This window comes from Melanostigma gelatinosum (assembly GCF_949748355.1).
Source record: "Melanostigma gelatinosum genome assembly, chromosome: 20".
NCBI classification, from domain to species: domain Eukaryota; kingdom Metazoa; phylum Chordata; class Actinopteri; order Perciformes; family Zoarcidae; genus Melanostigma; species Melanostigma gelatinosum.
Window position 1 is genome coordinate 21,478,273 of NC_136653.1, and position 16,592 is coordinate 21,494,864.

The 16,592-nt window shown below is 45.4% G+C and overlaps 2 protein-coding genes across 4 annotated transcripts in view; both read right to left on the bottom strand.

The window, feature by feature from the left end:
* dipk1c (divergent protein kinase domain 1C) overlaps positions 1-2,609 on the bottom strand; it is a 38,298-nt gene extending 35,689 nt beyond the window's left edge. For 2 of the 3 annotated variants that reach the window (XM_079291608.1, XM_079291610.1), the window contains exon 1: positions 70-1,052. The gene's annotated coding sequence lies outside the window, so the exon portion shown is untranslated. Of the gene's footprint in view, positions 1-69; positions 1,053-2,060 lie in introns of those variants that run through there. The other variant, XM_079291609.1, reaches the window with a different exon arrangement.
* Positions 2,610-10,161: 7,552 nt separating this feature from the next.
* Positions 10,162-16,487, bottom strand: LOC306793831 (caveolae-associated protein 4a-like). Its single transcript, XM_079291612.1, has 2 exons — positions 15,837-16,487; positions 10,162-11,904 (listed from the first exon to the last, which is right to left on the bottom strand). The coding sequence occupies exons 1-2, from the start codon at positions 16,197-16,199 to the stop codon at positions 11,335-11,337; spliced, it is 933 nt and encodes a 310-aa protein (XP_079147738.1). The 5' UTR covers positions 16,200-16,487; the 3' UTR covers positions 10,162-11,334.
* Between the last annotated feature and the right edge of the window lie 105 nt (positions 16,488-16,592).

Sequence of the window (16,592 nt, forward strand, 5' to 3'; positions counted from 1 at the left end):
TGCAACAGGTGCCAACAAAAACCTCCAGAGCTCCTCTGAGGGAACCAGCCGGCCGTTTGTGTCACTCACCGAGTCCTCTAAGTGGTTTCTGAAGCCGGTCTCTGGAGCCACCAGTCAAATCCTGCAGGGACCTCTTCAGTGTCTCCTTTTACCTCCTCAGGTTCACAGACCTGCATCTCTGACATGTGAACTATTCACTGCCAGTAAAACCATGAAGGGGTTTAGTGATCCGGTCTCCTTCATGTTTTTAAGAGACTTGATTTCCCTCTGAAGTAGAAAGAACTCTTTCTGCTCACCGATCCTAAAATCTTTCTTCAGAAGTGATGAACGTTCAGCTCACTGAACACTTCAGTCTGCTGAGTAACAAACACGTCTTCTTCTTCTTGAGGCGATGATCCAACATCCCAATGAAGAGCTGTGAGCAGGTGTCCCGATTTCCTCTTTCATACGATCATAACACGTCAAAAGATCGCCGCACGTTTGTCTGCAGAGTCCAGATGACGGATCGTCTCTCCTCCCATGCTGGAGGACGAGACGGTTTGTAATCCTGCAACTTGTGGCTCCTTTGTGATCATCGGCTCAAGTGTTTGACTCCATGAAAGCTGCTTAGATGAAGAGAAGAGTGTCACCAGGTCTGCAAGCAGTTACAGACATGACCTGCTGTCAGCAGGAGGAGCAGGAGGAGCAGCAGGAGGAGCAGCAGCAGGAGCAGCAGGAGCAGCAGCAGGTCTCCGTCCGTAAAGATGCTCTGGGAGGAAAAAAAAGCTGAAAAGACTTTTTCATCAGGAGGCTGTCTGGAGGTCCAGTAAACCCTGATTCTGGACTCTCAGGGTCCAGTAAACCCTGATTCTGGACTGTCAGGCGGCTCCAGCAGATGTCTGGTGTTTCTGCAGCTCTGGTTTCTCCTCACGCTGCTTCTGCTGCCTCGCTCGCTCTACGTCTAACTGCCTGGCAAAGGAAGTGTGTGTGTGTGTGTGTGTGCATGTGTGTGTGTGTGTGTGAGAGAGTGTGTGTGTGTGTGTGAGAGAGTGTGTGTGCTCAGGCTTGTTCGTTCAGCCCCATTCCTCTTCCTTCCTCCCTTCAGTCTGCTGCACTCCCAGCTCTTTCCTTTCCTACCAAATCTGTGTGTGTGTGTGTGTGTGTGTGTGTGTGTGTGTGTGTGTGTGTGTGTGTGTGTGTGTGTGTGTGTGTGTGTGTGTGTGTGTGTGTGTGTGTGTGTGTGTGTGTGTGTGTGTGTGTGTGTGTGTGTGTGTCTTCAGGGAGAGCGTCCCTCCTCTCAAACCGGAGAGAATCCCCCCCACCCTCTCTCCTCCCCTTCACCCTCTCCTCACCCCTTTCTCATGTACCCCCCCCTCTCTTTCTTCTTACCCCCCCCCCTTTTTACCCCGTTACCACGGCAGCAAATCTCTGAGGTAATTCCCACCGAGGTTCAGTCCCCACATGCAGCTTCACAGAGTCTCGCCAAATTAAAAGCTCTCAACCCATTTATCTCACTTTCCTTTTCTTCCTTCTTTCTTCTGCCCCCCCCCTCTCTCTCTCCCCCTCTCTCTCTCTCTCCCTCTCCCCCTCTCCCCCTCTCTCTCCCCCACTCCCCTTTTAAACATTTCAGTAAACTTGTAACACAAAATATAATCGTCTTAATGTGAGTAATGAACTTTCATGGTGATATCTATTACTAGTTGTTACTATGAATACATCATTCATAGTCTGATTCATGCAACATTTTGTTCATAAAAACATGGAGGAAATAGATTTATTTTAATGTCTGTTGACAGTATTTTCTGATTTATAAAGTGATACAAAGATACATCCTAAACTCAGTAAACATTTGACTCGAATATGTCAACAACATAAATCAAGAATTTTGGACCTAGCGTTATCCAATTTTATGTTTACATTTTTTACTAGACAATACCTCATTTAAATTTTTAACCATAACATTTTCATAAAAACTTGTAATACAAACATGTCTTTCTTAACGTCAGGAATCAGCTGGTGAAGTTTCATTATTCCGCAGCGACTAATTTGTGGCCAAAAGTCCAATATTCCGTCTCTTTTACCTCTGCTTTTGGTCTCCTCCACCTCTTCTCTGCTAAATGCTCGACACTCTTCACCAGCTGGTCTCTCGTTGTTTCTGTATTCTTGTCTCGTCTCTTTCTGTTTGGCCTCACTGCCTTCTGTCAGCGTGAAGATTGCATTAATCCAAAAGAACAAAAGAAAACAAGGTGACAGAGTTCACAGTCTATAAATCACAGACCGAGTTTCCAGGATTGATCTTCAGTTGTTCTTCTCAGTCCGAGCAGCAGTGGAACTAAAAGAACAAACATCCGTAGATATATACACAGTATATATCTATATATATTTATATATATATGGCTTGTTTTTTGTAGAATGGTTCAAGAAAATACGAGTTTCTCTCGATGTGTTCAGCATGTGTTACTTTAGAAACTTAACTTTAACCAACAGAATATTAGCCGACCATTACCGAGCTAACTCGCTTCTCCATCTCTAGAGCTGGCTAGTTAGCTAGCTAGCTTCTCCATCTCTAGAGCTGGCTAGTTAGCTAGCTAGCTTCTCCATCTCTAGAGCTGGCTAGTTCGCTAGCTAGCTTCTCCATCTCTAGAGCTAGTTAGCTAGCTAGCTTCTCCATCTCTAGAGCTGGCTAGTTAGCTAGCTAGCTTCTCCATCTCTAGAGCTGGCTAGTTCGCTCGCTAGCTTCTCCATCTCTAGAGCTAGTTAGCTAGCTAGCTTCTCCATCTCTAGAGCTAGTTAGCTAGCTAGCTTCTCCATCTCTAGAGCTGGCTAGTTAGCTAGCTAGCTTCTCCATCTCTAGAGCTAGTTAGCTAGCTAGCTTCTCCATCTCTAGAGCTGGCTAGTTAGCTCATTTCCTGTAATCAGTGTGAAGTTGCCATGAAAGAATGATATAATTAGCAAGCTAGCTAACTAGTCAGCCACTAAATGAGTATAAATAACTTAGATGCTTCATTCACACTCTAGTCACGGCGTAATAAAGAACATCGCTATCAACGGGTAAGTAACAACTTTGTTTGGATCATTTTCTGTAACCAGTGTTGCACAAAAGCATGGTGCAGTTAGCAAAGCTAGCTGAGTACCCAGCCGTCAGTTGTTTAGCCTGCTAATTCCACCATGTTGTGAGTCTACACTGGCAGCAGAAAATAAGCTCTGTCTGATATATATTCGGCTGCTGCATTCGGTACGTTTTATGTAAAAGGAACAGAGGGAAAGATTAAGGTTGAAGCCAGAAGACGGAGAGAAAGTCTGTCTCTGTTTGGGTGACAGAAGCAACGTGAAAGTAGAGACAGAACCTCAGTCGGCTTTCTAGAAACGACCAGCAGCCTCTCTGAATATTCAATACAACACTCGGAGCAAAGCACTTTTTTTGTCCCTGTAATTGCCAATTAACCCATCTGGCGTGCGGCCGGTCTCTGCAGCGCTTTGGCAGTCGATCACAGATCAGTATTCTCGTTAACATTATCCACTCATCTGAGTTACAGACGGCCGCTAATCACAGCCTCCTCGTTAGCCGCAGCCAATTATCTGAGGGCGCTCGTTAGGGGCGGCTACTTATCTCAACGGCACGTTAATTGACTCAAACACATATTCAAAAAGTTGCTGGCTTTGCAAATATCTCCAAGATTTTCCATTTGAGGTTTTGTAGGAAAGAAGAAGCCAAGATGTGGAATTATTCATTGGAGTACACACACACGCACACACACACACACACACAGACACACACACACGCACACACACACACACACACACACACACACATCTGCCCTTGAAACACCAGCTGAATGCATTAGTGCATAACGTCAGAGTCTTCTTATATGTAGTCTTATATTCAATTATTGGCATGGATGGATTACTGTACATGCCGACCTGGTACAGGCTCAGGGGCCCTTAAAGTGTCAGGGGGCCCCTGAGCTTCACCTACAAAAGATGCAAAGAGACAAAGAAACACAAAAATATAAAGAGACACAAAACAACAACAAATAGAAGAAACAATGACTCAAAAGAGATTCAAAAAGACTACAAAGTGACACAAAACGTCTACAAATAGACAAAAAACAACTTCAAGATACAACTTAGAGAAAATAGACAACCACAAAACGACACAAAACAACCACATAAAGAGGCTAAACAACTACAAAGTCCTTCCATGGTTATGGTCGTATAAATGTTTATCAGGTCGCTCAGTCAGGCTGTTAAACAGTTTGTCCTGCAGCTCCTCCTGGTGGCTGCACCTGACAATTACAGGAAATGATGACGTCAGGAGAGAAGACGAGGAGGGAGAGAAAGATTGGAAGATAAAATGGAGAAAAGAAGAGGAAGATTGACGATAAAGACAGAAAAAAGTTTTGATTGCACTATTTAATATTTCTATTTTTATTTTTTTGTACCTCTAAGTTGTAGTGCAGTAAAAAGTACAATATGTACCTTTGAGATGTAGTGCAGTATAAAGTACAATATGTACCTCTGAGATGTAGTACAGTATAAAGTACAATATGTACCTCTGAGATGTAGTGCAGTATAAAGTACAATATGTACCTCTGAGATGTAGTACAGTATAAAGTACAATATGTACCTCTAAGTTGTAGTGCAGTAAAAAGTACAATATGTACCTTTGAGATGTAGTGCAGTATAAAGTACAATATGTACCTCTGAGATGTAGTACAGTATAAAGTACAATATGTACCTCTGAGATGTAGTGCAGTATAAAGTACAATATGTACCTCTGAGATGTAGTGCAGTATAAAGTACAATATGTACCTCTGAGATGTAGTACAGTATAAAGTACAATATGTACCTCTGAGATGTAGTACAGTATAAAGTACAATATGTACCTCTGAGATGTAGTGCAGTATAAAGTACAATATGTACCTCTGAGATGTAGTGCAGTATAAAGTACAATATGTACCTCTAAGTTGTAGTGCAGTAAAAAGTACAATATGTACCTTTGAGATGTAGTGCAGTATAAAGTACAATATGTACCTCTGAGATGTAGTACAGTATAAATACAATATGTACCTCTGAGATGTAGTGCAGTATAAAGTACAATATGTACCTCTGAGATGTAGTGCAGTATAAAGTACAGGACTTGAATGCAAAGCTGAATAACGGTGAAGTTGTGAACTGTGGTGATCTTCATGACATCAGAAGCTGATGAGGCTGCTACAGAGACAACCACACAGCTGCTGTGGTGAGATTAAAGCAGAGCTCAGAGTAATGAGCAGCAGCCTCACACAGGCCCAAACGCCTCCACTGAGCAGGCTTTCAGAACACAAGTCTCTGTTGTAATTACTAGCACAAGATGTCAGCTGAGACCAGTCATAGTGGAAGTGGCTCTTCAACAAGTGTTGATTATGAATGACATCATCAGACTATAGATGTTTAAGGTTCTAACTTGTTTCCAAGTTCTTGTTGACAGCAGGAGTGAAGCTGCTGTCTGCTGGACTGGAGAGTCCACACTGTAGACTGGAGACTCTGAGGTCAGACACCATTATTTACTTCTGTTCTGAGATTAATATGATGTGAAAGTTGTGTTGACACTAACCTGCAGACATCAGGCTGATATTCTTCTGATCCACACTGAGGCTGCGGTGGAATAGTCCACAAAGTGACGTCCTATGTCCTTTCCTAACCACTTCTCCTTGACCTCAATGGAAAACATCATGAGGTAAAGGAAAGATGTGAAGGAGAGTTCATAAGGACTTAGGAAAAGTCAAACGTGTTCTGTTAGAGACCTGTCAATCACTGTAGCCCCGCCCTAAAGCATCCCCTGCTTTATGGTCTGTGTGACTCTAAATGGACCATAATGTACTAAATGAACATCATGCTGTATTGAAGAAGACTTGAAACTAGAGATTGAGACATAAACTCATGTTTACAATGTTTACTGAGGGAATAAATCAAGAGAGAAGTAGAGTCATTTTCTATAGACTTCTATACAACCAGAGGAGTCGCCCCCTGGTGGACACTAGAGAGAATGCAGGTTTAACACATGACGCACTGACTTCACTCTTCAGAACTGGAGGTTACCGCCTGGGTAGACCCAGAACTAAGGAAGCAGCTCTTCAACCTTTCAGTCTGTTTTTACTGCTGACCCTTCCCTCTGTGTCCAGACGTGGTGCTCTGTTCAGGAGGGCGTCTCCTGTCCAGACGTCCAGTCCTTTCTGTCTTCAGTGGATCAGTTCGTCGGTAATCTGAGCTCGGCCAGAGTCAACATGGAGAGAAAGTTCCAGCTGCAGCAGGTCGTCCTTCCTGATGCCGTCGAGCAGCCGAGCAGCCCTGCAGACTACACGGCCGCAGGTAAGAGGGTCAACGACCGCTATCTTCCACCTGCTCCTCTAAACCTGCTGTGATCCAGATCGTTTCCATTCGGCACAGCTTCTACAGCAAGAAAAGGTTCTTCAAGGACTTGTTGAAAGTGTGCATGTTAATTAAATCAGGACGCCCACACAAGAACCCACACTCCAAAAACTGTGATTGTGAACCAGGATTGTTGTGGGTTGAGCTGCACCACATCAGCCCCGGCCCTTTAGGGTTCTAGATGAAACCCTTTGAATATAACAGGGTTCTCAGTCGAACCCAATGTGTGGGTACAAGGTGAAACCCTTGTCATATGAAAGGGTTCTTGGTATAACTTCCTGGATGGGTTCTCGATAAACCCTTGAAATATGAAAGGGTTCTTGGTAGAACCCTCTGGATGCGTTCTAGATAAACCTTTGGAATATGAAACCTTTGGTTCTCACTGCTCTGGTATTTGTTGTTGTAATGTTGTAACGTGTTGAGCGTGAAGCTTGTAGATCAGTTTAACATCTGGTTTACATCTGAGGAGTCTGAAGGGATGCAGAAGAAATGTGTTCCATGAATTTAGCGTCTTTGTACCAGCTGAGTTGTCAACATGGAGATCGTTCCGCGAGGTGAACCCACTTCATGACTCTGCACCAAAAGCCTCATCAATGTGATGGTTTTGATTGTGCGTCTGTTCTCAGCCAATAACAGCGAGCTGGTGGAGTGCCTGGAGGGCGTGGCCTCTGTGTGGACCAATTAGATCAAGCAGGCGCTGACGGAGAGCGAGCAGATGAGTGGCTGATTGATTGATTGACTGGTTGATTGATTGATTGATTGAGTGGTTGGTTGATTGATTGGTTTGTTGATTGATTGAGTGGTTGGTTGATTGATTGATTGACTGAGTGGTTGATTGATTGATTGACTGGTTGGTTGATTGATTGATTGATTGGTTGGTTGATTGATTGATTGATTGACTGGTTGGCTGATTGATTGCTTGACTGGTTGGCTGATTGATTGATTGATTGATTGAGGACGGGGACATCACTGTCATGGCTAACGAGGCCAAGGACAACGTGAAGTTTCTCTACACTCTGGACAAGTTCTTCGGGCCGCTGGGGGAATGCACTGAATGTCTTTGTAAAGTCTTTGGTTTCAAACCAACCAGCAACCTTCAACCTGTTTGTGACCATGATGAGGATGATGAGGATGAAGATTTTATTTTTAGCTTTTAAATTTCTCCCAAAAAAGAAAGTAGAAAATAAAAAAGAACACATACTGTACATGCTTAGAGTAAAGGAAACATGAGTACTCAGAACAGGACGAAACCCAAAGAGACCTGAACCCTCCTCCCCTCTGACAGACCGGTATCCTGCAGCACACTCCCGGTCTGATGACCAGTATCAGGATGACCCACCAGGTCTCTCAGTACCACAACACCTCAGAGAGGATGACCTCGCTGCTGCTCAAGACCACCAACCAGATGCTCTCCACCTGCAGGAGCTACCTGTCGCAGGGTGGGGCTCACATCTGGGACCAGCACAGGTACGAAGGACTGGACCTGATCAGAACCACAGATCCACACTGCTGGTTTACACTGTGTGTGTGTGTGCTTTTAGTAATACTAACTTAATAAATGTTGTAGTAAATAATACAGTAAAATATAACGTTGAACAATGTGTGGCTGTGTGATATATATAAATAATGACCCGTGTGCTGTCTCCTCTCAGGTGCTCTTCACTGCGCTCCCCGTGGTCCACGTCTACGCCGTCAGCTCAGCCAACATGGCCGACGGTAGGCGGTCGGCCTGTACTCGCGTCCGGTCTACAAGAAACCGCGTCGGACCGACCTGAACTTCATCTTCTCTCTGCAGCCGAGGAGCACTGGCTGCAGGTGATCCTCCGACTGAAGCTCCACTGTGATAGGTTCAGTTCCCTCTCAGCTCTTTATTCCATTTATATTAAAAACGAATCAACAGGAAGCAACTCAATCTGAGGCTTCAGCATCTGAAACAAAAGACAAATGATGCTAAGCTAATGGAATGTCTCGATAGAGCCGGTGCTTATTGTTGTTTCCGATGGTGCCGTATTGTGATATCAGGATGAATCTGGCACTTTGGCACCAACCTGCTTCCACACATCAGTAGAAACTCCTGCAGCAACAAGATGGAGAGAAGCGTTCTGTTTGTTTGAGAGGTTTCTCTTCTTTTTAACTCCGCCCCCGTTTCCTCTTTCGTGACACTGACGTGTGTGTTTGGCTCTTTGTGGTTTTCACCTGAGCTTTAAAATCAATCAAACAACTAAACCTGCACAAAGTCCTCTTTACTGAACCGACACAGATTCACGAGAAGGAGTTTTTATTCAGGTTCCTCTCCTGTGATGAACATTTAAAAACACCAGAGAGACAAACAGAGAAACGTCTGTGATGTCTGACAACAAGTCAGCAGCTGAGAGAAGATAGAAACTCACAGACGTATCAGGAGACGTCCACCAGAGGGCGCTGACCAGAAATAACCAAACACAAACACTGTGAAAGCCTCTACACACACACACACACACACACACACACACACGGTATAAATACTTTCACACGGAACCGAATAAAAAACACACAAAACAAACGTGACAACATCGTCGATTAAAATAAGTGAAACGTTTGTGAGCTGAAGATCAAACGCTTTTCTGGCCGCTGGATGAAGAACGCTGAAGCGTTCGTCTTTGTGATTCACGCCGATAGAAACGTGAGCCGATAGAAACGCTGTCTGTTGGTTTCAGCTGTTTGTTGGTTTCAGCTGTTTGTTGGTTTCAGCTGTTTGTTGGTTTCAGCTGTTTGTTGGTTTCAGCTGTTTGTTGGTTTCAGCTGTTTGTTGGTTTCAGCTGTTTGTTGGTTTCAGCTGTTTGTTGATTTCAGCTGTTTGTTGGTTTCAGCTGTTTGTTAGTTTCAGCTGTTTGTTGGTTTCAGCTGTTTGTTAGTTTCAGCTGTTTGTTAGTTTCAGCTGTTTGTTGGTTTCAGCTGTTTGTTGGTTTCAGCTGTTTGTTGGTTTCAGCTGTTTGTTAGTTTCAGCTGTTTGTTGGTTTCAGCTGTTTGTTGGTTTCAGCTGTTTGTTGGTTTCAGCTGTTTGTTAGTTTCAGCTGTTTGTTGGTTTCAGCTGTTTGTTGGTTTCAGCTGTTTGTTGGTTTCAGCTGTTTGTTGGTTTCAGCTGTTTGTTGGTTTCAGCTGTTTGTTGGTTTCAGCTGTTTGTTGGTTTCAGCTGTTTGTTAGTTTCAGCTGTTTGTTGGTTTCAGCTGTTTGTTAGTTTCAGCTGTTTGTTGGTTTCAGCTGTTTGTTGGTTTCAGCTGTTTGTTGGTTTCAGCTGTTTGTTGGTTTCAGCTGTTTGTTGGTTTCAGCTGTTTGTTGGTTTCAGCTGTTTGTTTCTCTCGTCTGTTCGTGAGGATGACGACATGTTTGTTCGGTGAATTTGCTGATAAATGATGAATAAAAGAATCAAACTTAGTTTAACGTCTGTTTTTATATTTGTAGACTTAAACAATAAACTCATCTTCACCAGAAGAAGAGTTTATTCATTTGATCTCTTTGAGTCACATTCTGGATTTATCTCAGAAGTAAAAGACTTTAACAATGAAGGGATGAATCCTTCAAAATAAATCAGCAGTGAAGTTTATGTAAAAGAATCTCAGATTCATGAACAGAGATCCAACCAAAGTCAATCCGACTATTCAGAAGAATAAACACAGTTATTATATTCAGAACTTCAGTTTCCTTCATTTGAATCTTAATATGAATCTGAAGCTCATCGTGAGTTTACAGGTCTGTGTGAAAGATTCTCAGACTAAATATTAAAAACAGACGTGACTCAAGAGGACTTTTATTTTCTCTGTAATGTAACAGCTGTGACGAACTGCAGTCACGCTAACACGCTAACATGCTAACACGCTAACAACAAACAAGAAACCTGCTTGATGTTCAGCTCGATGACATCATGTTGACATTTAAAACTGTTATTTCAAATGAAATGACTTTAAAGTGACAGACGGGCAAATTACCTGACAATCAACGATTCCGCAGTAAATTCTAAAGACTTCATGAAGTCGTCTCTCGGGTCGGAGGTTTGATGCCTTCGTTCTTCTCTTTACGCAAAAAGTGACTTTCTTCAACAAAAACATCCGTTTTCTTTTTCTTTTTCTTACAAGTGTGTAACGTGTGACACGAACACTTCATTCAATACAGCTTTATATTGTGAATCGATCATTGATGTTCATCCATCAATCATAAAGCCTCTGACCTGTGAAGCTGTTTGTTGGTACCAGCGGGTTGTTAGCTCGCGTCGTTATCGTCTCCGAGATATTCTCTTCTTGGTGTTGAGGCGGATGAAACGTGGCCGATATGAAGTTTGCACAATTAAAACAAATCTCTCTCATTTCTCTCTGCGGTCGAGCCGACCTGTTGGTTTACGGTCGATTAACGTTGAGTTCATTCGCTGCTCACTTCTTTTTGTTCCTGAACGTTGGACAATTGAAGGCAGACACGGCTTCTGTTTCGTCCACTTTATTCAAGTCAGAGCTTTTAACCTTTTTAACTTTAATCATTTCACTGAGTGCAGAACTCTTCATCTCATTACTCCTCTTACAGAAGCAGACAAACCACCAGCCCGTTACACTTCCACCTCCGTCACGCAAACACAAGTGAACAGCAGCGCCGCGATGAAGACGAGCGCTCCATCTGGAGAAGAACGCGTCTGTTCCTTCATTTCCCAAAGTCAGTGTTGATTCAACATAAAACAAAAGAAAGACTATTTGATAATAAAAGTCCAGAACACACTGTGAAGTCACCGCCATGGTTTCAGGACGCTGGTTGTCTGGATGTTCAGTCAGATTGGACTCACTTCCCTCAACACAAGGTTGACCTTCACGACCTGCCGCTCCGCTTGGTAGCAGCAGCCTTTACAAACCTCACTTCGCTCCCTCTTCGTGGTCTCAGTGGTCCAGAGGAAACGGCCCAGATCTTCCTTCGCTGTCCGGTGGTTTACGATAGCTGCTTCATGTCGTACATCGGCACCTCGGACTCGTCCGCCTTGCCCTCGTCGTCGGCCGGCTTGGCGGCGGGGCTGCCCTTGCGTCCTTTGGGAGGCGGGACGGGCGCGGCTCCCTCGGCGGCGCCCTCGGCTCCTTCCTGCCCCTCCGCCACGGTCCTCTCCTTCTTCAGGTTCAGCTTGGCCGGGACGCTCTTGCTGATGGTTTCCTTCAGCCTCTCGCCCGACTGCTTCAGCCTCTCGCCCGACTGGCGGATCTTCTCGCGCCTCTCGGCCGTCACGATGCGCTCGCCGAACTTGTTGACCTTGGTGCCGAGGTTGTCGCGGGTCTTGCTCATGTTCTCCTTGGAGAAGGTGGCTTTGAAGCTCTCGATGCGCGTCAGCCCCGACTTCTTCATGCGGCCGCCGGCCGAGGAGCGGGCCTCCTCCACCACCATGTACTCTTCATCCGAGTCCGGAGGGAGCTCAAACTTGTCCGGTTCCACCTCGGCTCTGGCGCCGGAGCTGCCGCTGGGTTCTGCCGGCTCGTTGCCCGGTGAGACAGCCTTCACCTCCTGGTCACCCTGAGGGAGGAGAACATAGAACCGTGTGAACCCGGGAGAACATCATGATCACAAGACTGTATTCCACTTTTCCTCTTAGTCATATGAAGACAGTGTAAGTGTTGATGTCAGGTTTAAACATGTCTCTGGTTGAAGTGTGTCATGCAGGCCTCCTTCCTGCCTCCGCAAATAAACGGCAGCACCTGTTTCTGCAGCTCAGCGCTCGGCTGCAGGGAGCTAAACTTATCAGCGAGCGGCAAAGCTGGATCACTTTCCGCTTCGGGCCAGCGTCACGCATCCGTGTGCAACTCAAAGATCCGGTTACAAGAACATGAAGTGGAGAGAAACATGTTCAAGCCGAAGCTGCGAACTGTCCCACGTCCCTGCAGACCACATTCACTTTGAGGAGGTCGACCCTGATTCAGCAACAGGCCGTCCCACTCATTCATACTGGGAGCTGACCAGTACAACAGCAGCCACATGAACACACGTGAACGCAGAGTCAACAGTGCAAAGACACAGAAAGCCACACGACAACCCGTCATGATGCTCCGGGATTAGAGCTTCTGGTCCTTAAACCTTTGAGGAGAAACTCGCCCAGTTTAAGTCTTAGAGCAGTTCAGAGAGGCTGTTTTCTACTGTTTGATCTACACTTGTAGTGAAATGTGAGCTCCACAGATGGCCACACATTTACTTGGGACCACCTTCACCCTCCTCAAGACCCCCTGAAGGCCCCCAGACACCAGTTTGGACAACATCTGATCTAGGAAGCAAAGTGAGAAAATGTAAGAAAACTGATTTTTCTGAGAAATGTGACCTTTGTTGGATCAGTCCTGGATGATTTCATCCATAAAGTTGACGAAACATCCATGCTAGTTAGCTAAGTAGCCTGTAGCATGCTAATAGAGTCACTAGGATCTTTGAATAAATGCGTCACAAGCACTATATGACACCCGACACAGAGGCTGACATTTCCAAAGCTGAACGGTAATAAGTGAGAGTCCGCTAACGAGCAGCGTAATAACTACACCAGCTCCTCTGGAGCTCACTGATGAACACGTGTGTTTCATTTGTGTCTGAACGAACCAGAACCTGTGTTCACTGCTTCTATCTGGTTCTCCAACGAGAGGCGGAGATACGATCAACACGCTGTTGTTCTCCAAGAAATACTCTTATTGTAACTGATGTGTATTTTAGAACTTTGGACAAAAGTAGGCTGAATGTTTCTCGTCTTTATGCTCAGCTAGGCTAACCGTGGGCCGACTCCAGGTCCGTACTATCGACCTTCTCATCGGTACCGGTGATGGAACGTTTCTAAACTCAGTTCTACATTTCTGTCACTTCTTGATATTGAGTCTTGAGGTACTTTTGGTTTTGTTGTTGATGTCAGTGAATGAAACTACAAAGTTCTCATAAAAACGTGTTCCTGTGCAACACGAACAGAACCAATCAGATAAGCTGTAAGTCTCACTGTGGAAGAGGCCGGGATCAACAGACGAATGCCTAGAAGATATTAATGTGCTGAATTCGTCTTCATTAAACCATGAAGAACCAACGTTTGGTCACTGAGCGCCATTTTGAAAAAAAGTACAAAAAATATGCGTCTGTCCAAAAGAAACTGCAGACGTCAACGCAAATGACATTACACTCAATGACGAGATCATCGGGACTCTAAACAGAACCCAGTAGAACACGAGAGGTTCTCCTCTCCGGGCAGGGAGGAGTGGTCAGAGAGGCAGGGGTCAGAGGTCATGAGCCCATCTGATCCCATGACATCACAGTTACGTGATGACGGGATCTCCTCCGGAGATCCAACTCAAATCTGCCAGAACGAATCAAACGGTGAGCGCAGCCTGTTAGCGGCTAACAAAAACGACTTAGACGTTCGTCGGTTATGAATCAGAGAGCAGACGCCCATATTAGGAGATGGTTCACACTCAGAATAACCTGGTCTGTCAGCGCTCAGCTGGCACAGTCACTTACGCTACAGACACCACTAGCATCTCATGCTAACGCAGTTTATTCGTGGGGTAGAAGGAAGAAATCTTGATTTCCCGGCTTCTGATATGAAAGTTATCTCTACATGGACACAAACAGCACCAGTGCGCACAACGCAGCTGAAGGTCTGATCGACCTGTGACCTCACTGCAACCGGACCCGGGTCCTTACAGAGTCCACATTACTGTGACCCACCACACCCAGAGAGCCATGTAGTCCTCAACGAGCTCGGTAACGCCGCTGATATGCATATATACATATATCAGAAGTCATTGTGTTAGCATGCTAATGGTATCATGTTGAGATGCATGCACTTAGCATGCTAGGATATGTAGGTCGTTATATTCAGCGTCTTTGATGATGACTTGGTGAGAATGACATTCGATCTGTTACAAACAGGAAGGTCAGCTGGCACAAGAACTTATTTAGTGTTTTATTGTCTCCTTTTGGTGAAGGAGCACACATGTAGTTTGTAAGGCTTCAATATCTCATCATTTTCAAGTTCAGTGGCATCTTTCACCTCCTCACCCAACACAATAAGGCTATCTCAAGAAGTGAAGCTGGAGCTGCACTCTAACGTTTTCAGATGCACCTTGAAGATGTTTTTTAAAGCATAAAAGCCAAATAATCATCCACCAATGTGCTCGTGCTAAATGAAGAGCCGCTCCGTGAGCCTCACATCGCTGGTGTAACCTTTCAGCATACTGACGTTTATCCAGCGCTAAAATAACCGGCTCTCCATCGCACTGGCAGCTGCTGACTGTGAAGGCCAAAGAAGTAAAGCCAAGCTGTGTGTGTGTGTGTGTGTGTGTGTGTGTGTGTGTGTGTGTGTGTGTGTGTGTGTGTGTGTGTGTGTGTGCGTGCGCGTGCGTGCGTGTGCGTGTGTGTGTTGCTATTTCAAACTGAGATGCTCGTTGACTAATAGTTTGTTAATGTTGAAGGAACTCTTACTCAGTGGCCACATGCGTCTTCTCACAACAGTCACTTCATGCAAGACTTCAGCATCTTGATGATCTCTTTGGTTTTAATGTATATATATTTTCATATATATATACATTAATATATATATTAAACGTGCCAGTATCAGTAATCTGGATCTTAAGCGCGTAGAAACAGACTAACAGCAGCATTGAGTATCTTTCTGAAACGTTCTTCATGTTTCTGGACCTTTGGGCGATGCATCCAAAGGCCTTCTTGTGTCGAGAAACATGAAGAACTTTTGCATGTTGCAAAATCTCCTTCAGTCATTGAAAGTTACTAGAAATCTGCATCCAATCAAGAGGCAGCACCTTTGTGTCTTTCACAAACTTGTTGCCTTGACTAGAAACTGGAGTCTGGACAATCCTTCAATCATCAACTGGCACTTTTTGGGCCTTTTTTAGTCCCACAGAACAGTTTGCCTCCTTTAGTCTACCAGGAACTGCTCATTATAATTAGAGTTCTGTTATTTAAGTCCTTTAGTTGTCAACATGCCAACCCTGAGGCCACCACTACAGACCCCAGAGTGATGGTGACCAACAGAACCTAAATGTACCGCAGCTGTTTGTTGAAAGGTCTTCGTGAGTCGCTCAGTAGAACAATTGATATCAGTCTAATGCGATCAGGGAGGCAGAGTACTAGTTTGAGATTCGTGTCTTTATGCTGCTTAACTTTCAGATCAGGTTTCTTTTTTTGCAGAATGAATTTAAGCTTGTTGGGTTCAGGTAGGTTCTCCACGGAATCTGTTCCAGACCAGGTTCAAGTCTTCTGACCTGTTTTATCAGTAAACCAGCTTCTGTGTTGTGACTAGAAACCCTACGAGCATTAGAAGGTTTCACAGTGCGTTAAGTTTCTAGAAGAGAATCAACATCCTTCTGCCTCGACACAAGAAGATTTACTTCAGCAATCGCTACCCGAGAGGCAGCTGATCAGAACCCCAGAGGTCCGTGTCCACTGGTACCTGAAGCAGCTCTTACCTGGTAGATGACCACCCTGAACTTGTTCTTGGCCAGGAGCTCTCCCTGGGTGGCCTCCACCTTCTTCACCCTGATGTTCTGGTTCTCCACGCGCACCCGGACGTCCTTGATGTGGCGGCTGACTTTGCGCGTCTTCTCCAGCAGCCGGTCGACGGTGGAGCTGGTGTTGGCGTGGTCGCCGGTCAGCTTGACGACGTCCGTCTGGATGGTCTTCACCGTGGTCTCCAGCTCCAGCTGGCGCTCCTCCATGCGCTGCTGCGTGGTCTGGACGCTGTCCACGAGGCCCGCCACGCGCTCCAGCAGCGCCATGATGCTCCCCGCGTCGTCCCCGCCGCCCAGCGCCGTGCCCGGCTTGTCTGTCATGCTCGACGGTCAGAAACCCAGCGAACCCAAAATGTAGAAAGGGAAGAAGGGATGAGGAAGAGGAGGGTGGACGAAGAGGAGAGACGAGCTCCGGAGTGAACAGAGAACTTTATTCTGTTATTTTGAATGAAGGAAAGAAGATGGAAGCCACGGCGAAGAGGAGCATGAGGGTTGAGGCATCAGGGATCCGACAGAAAGAGAGTGAGGAGTGAGGAGGAATAGAAACCTCCTCTGAAGGACCGGATCAGCCCTCGACCACTGACCCTGAAACCACTCAGACCAGCTGAGAGACTCCACCCTGCTGGGAGGAGGAGGGAGGCACTGGTGAGCACACTGAGTTAAAGCGAGCACACCAACAGTAAATATACTCGAGTGGAGATCTCATTCCAACTA

What these genes read in the sequence shown, in the direction of transcription:
- LOC306793831 (XM_079291612.1), bottom strand. Translation starts at nt 16,199, where the DNA reads ATGACAGACAAGCCGGGCACGGCGCTGGGCGGCGGGGACGACGCGGGG. An exon ending in TCAGGGTGGTCATCTACCAG is followed by an intron (nt 11,905 to 15,836) that starts GTAAGAGCTGCT and finishes CTCCTCCCTCAG; the next exon opens with GGTGACCAGGAGGTGAAGGC.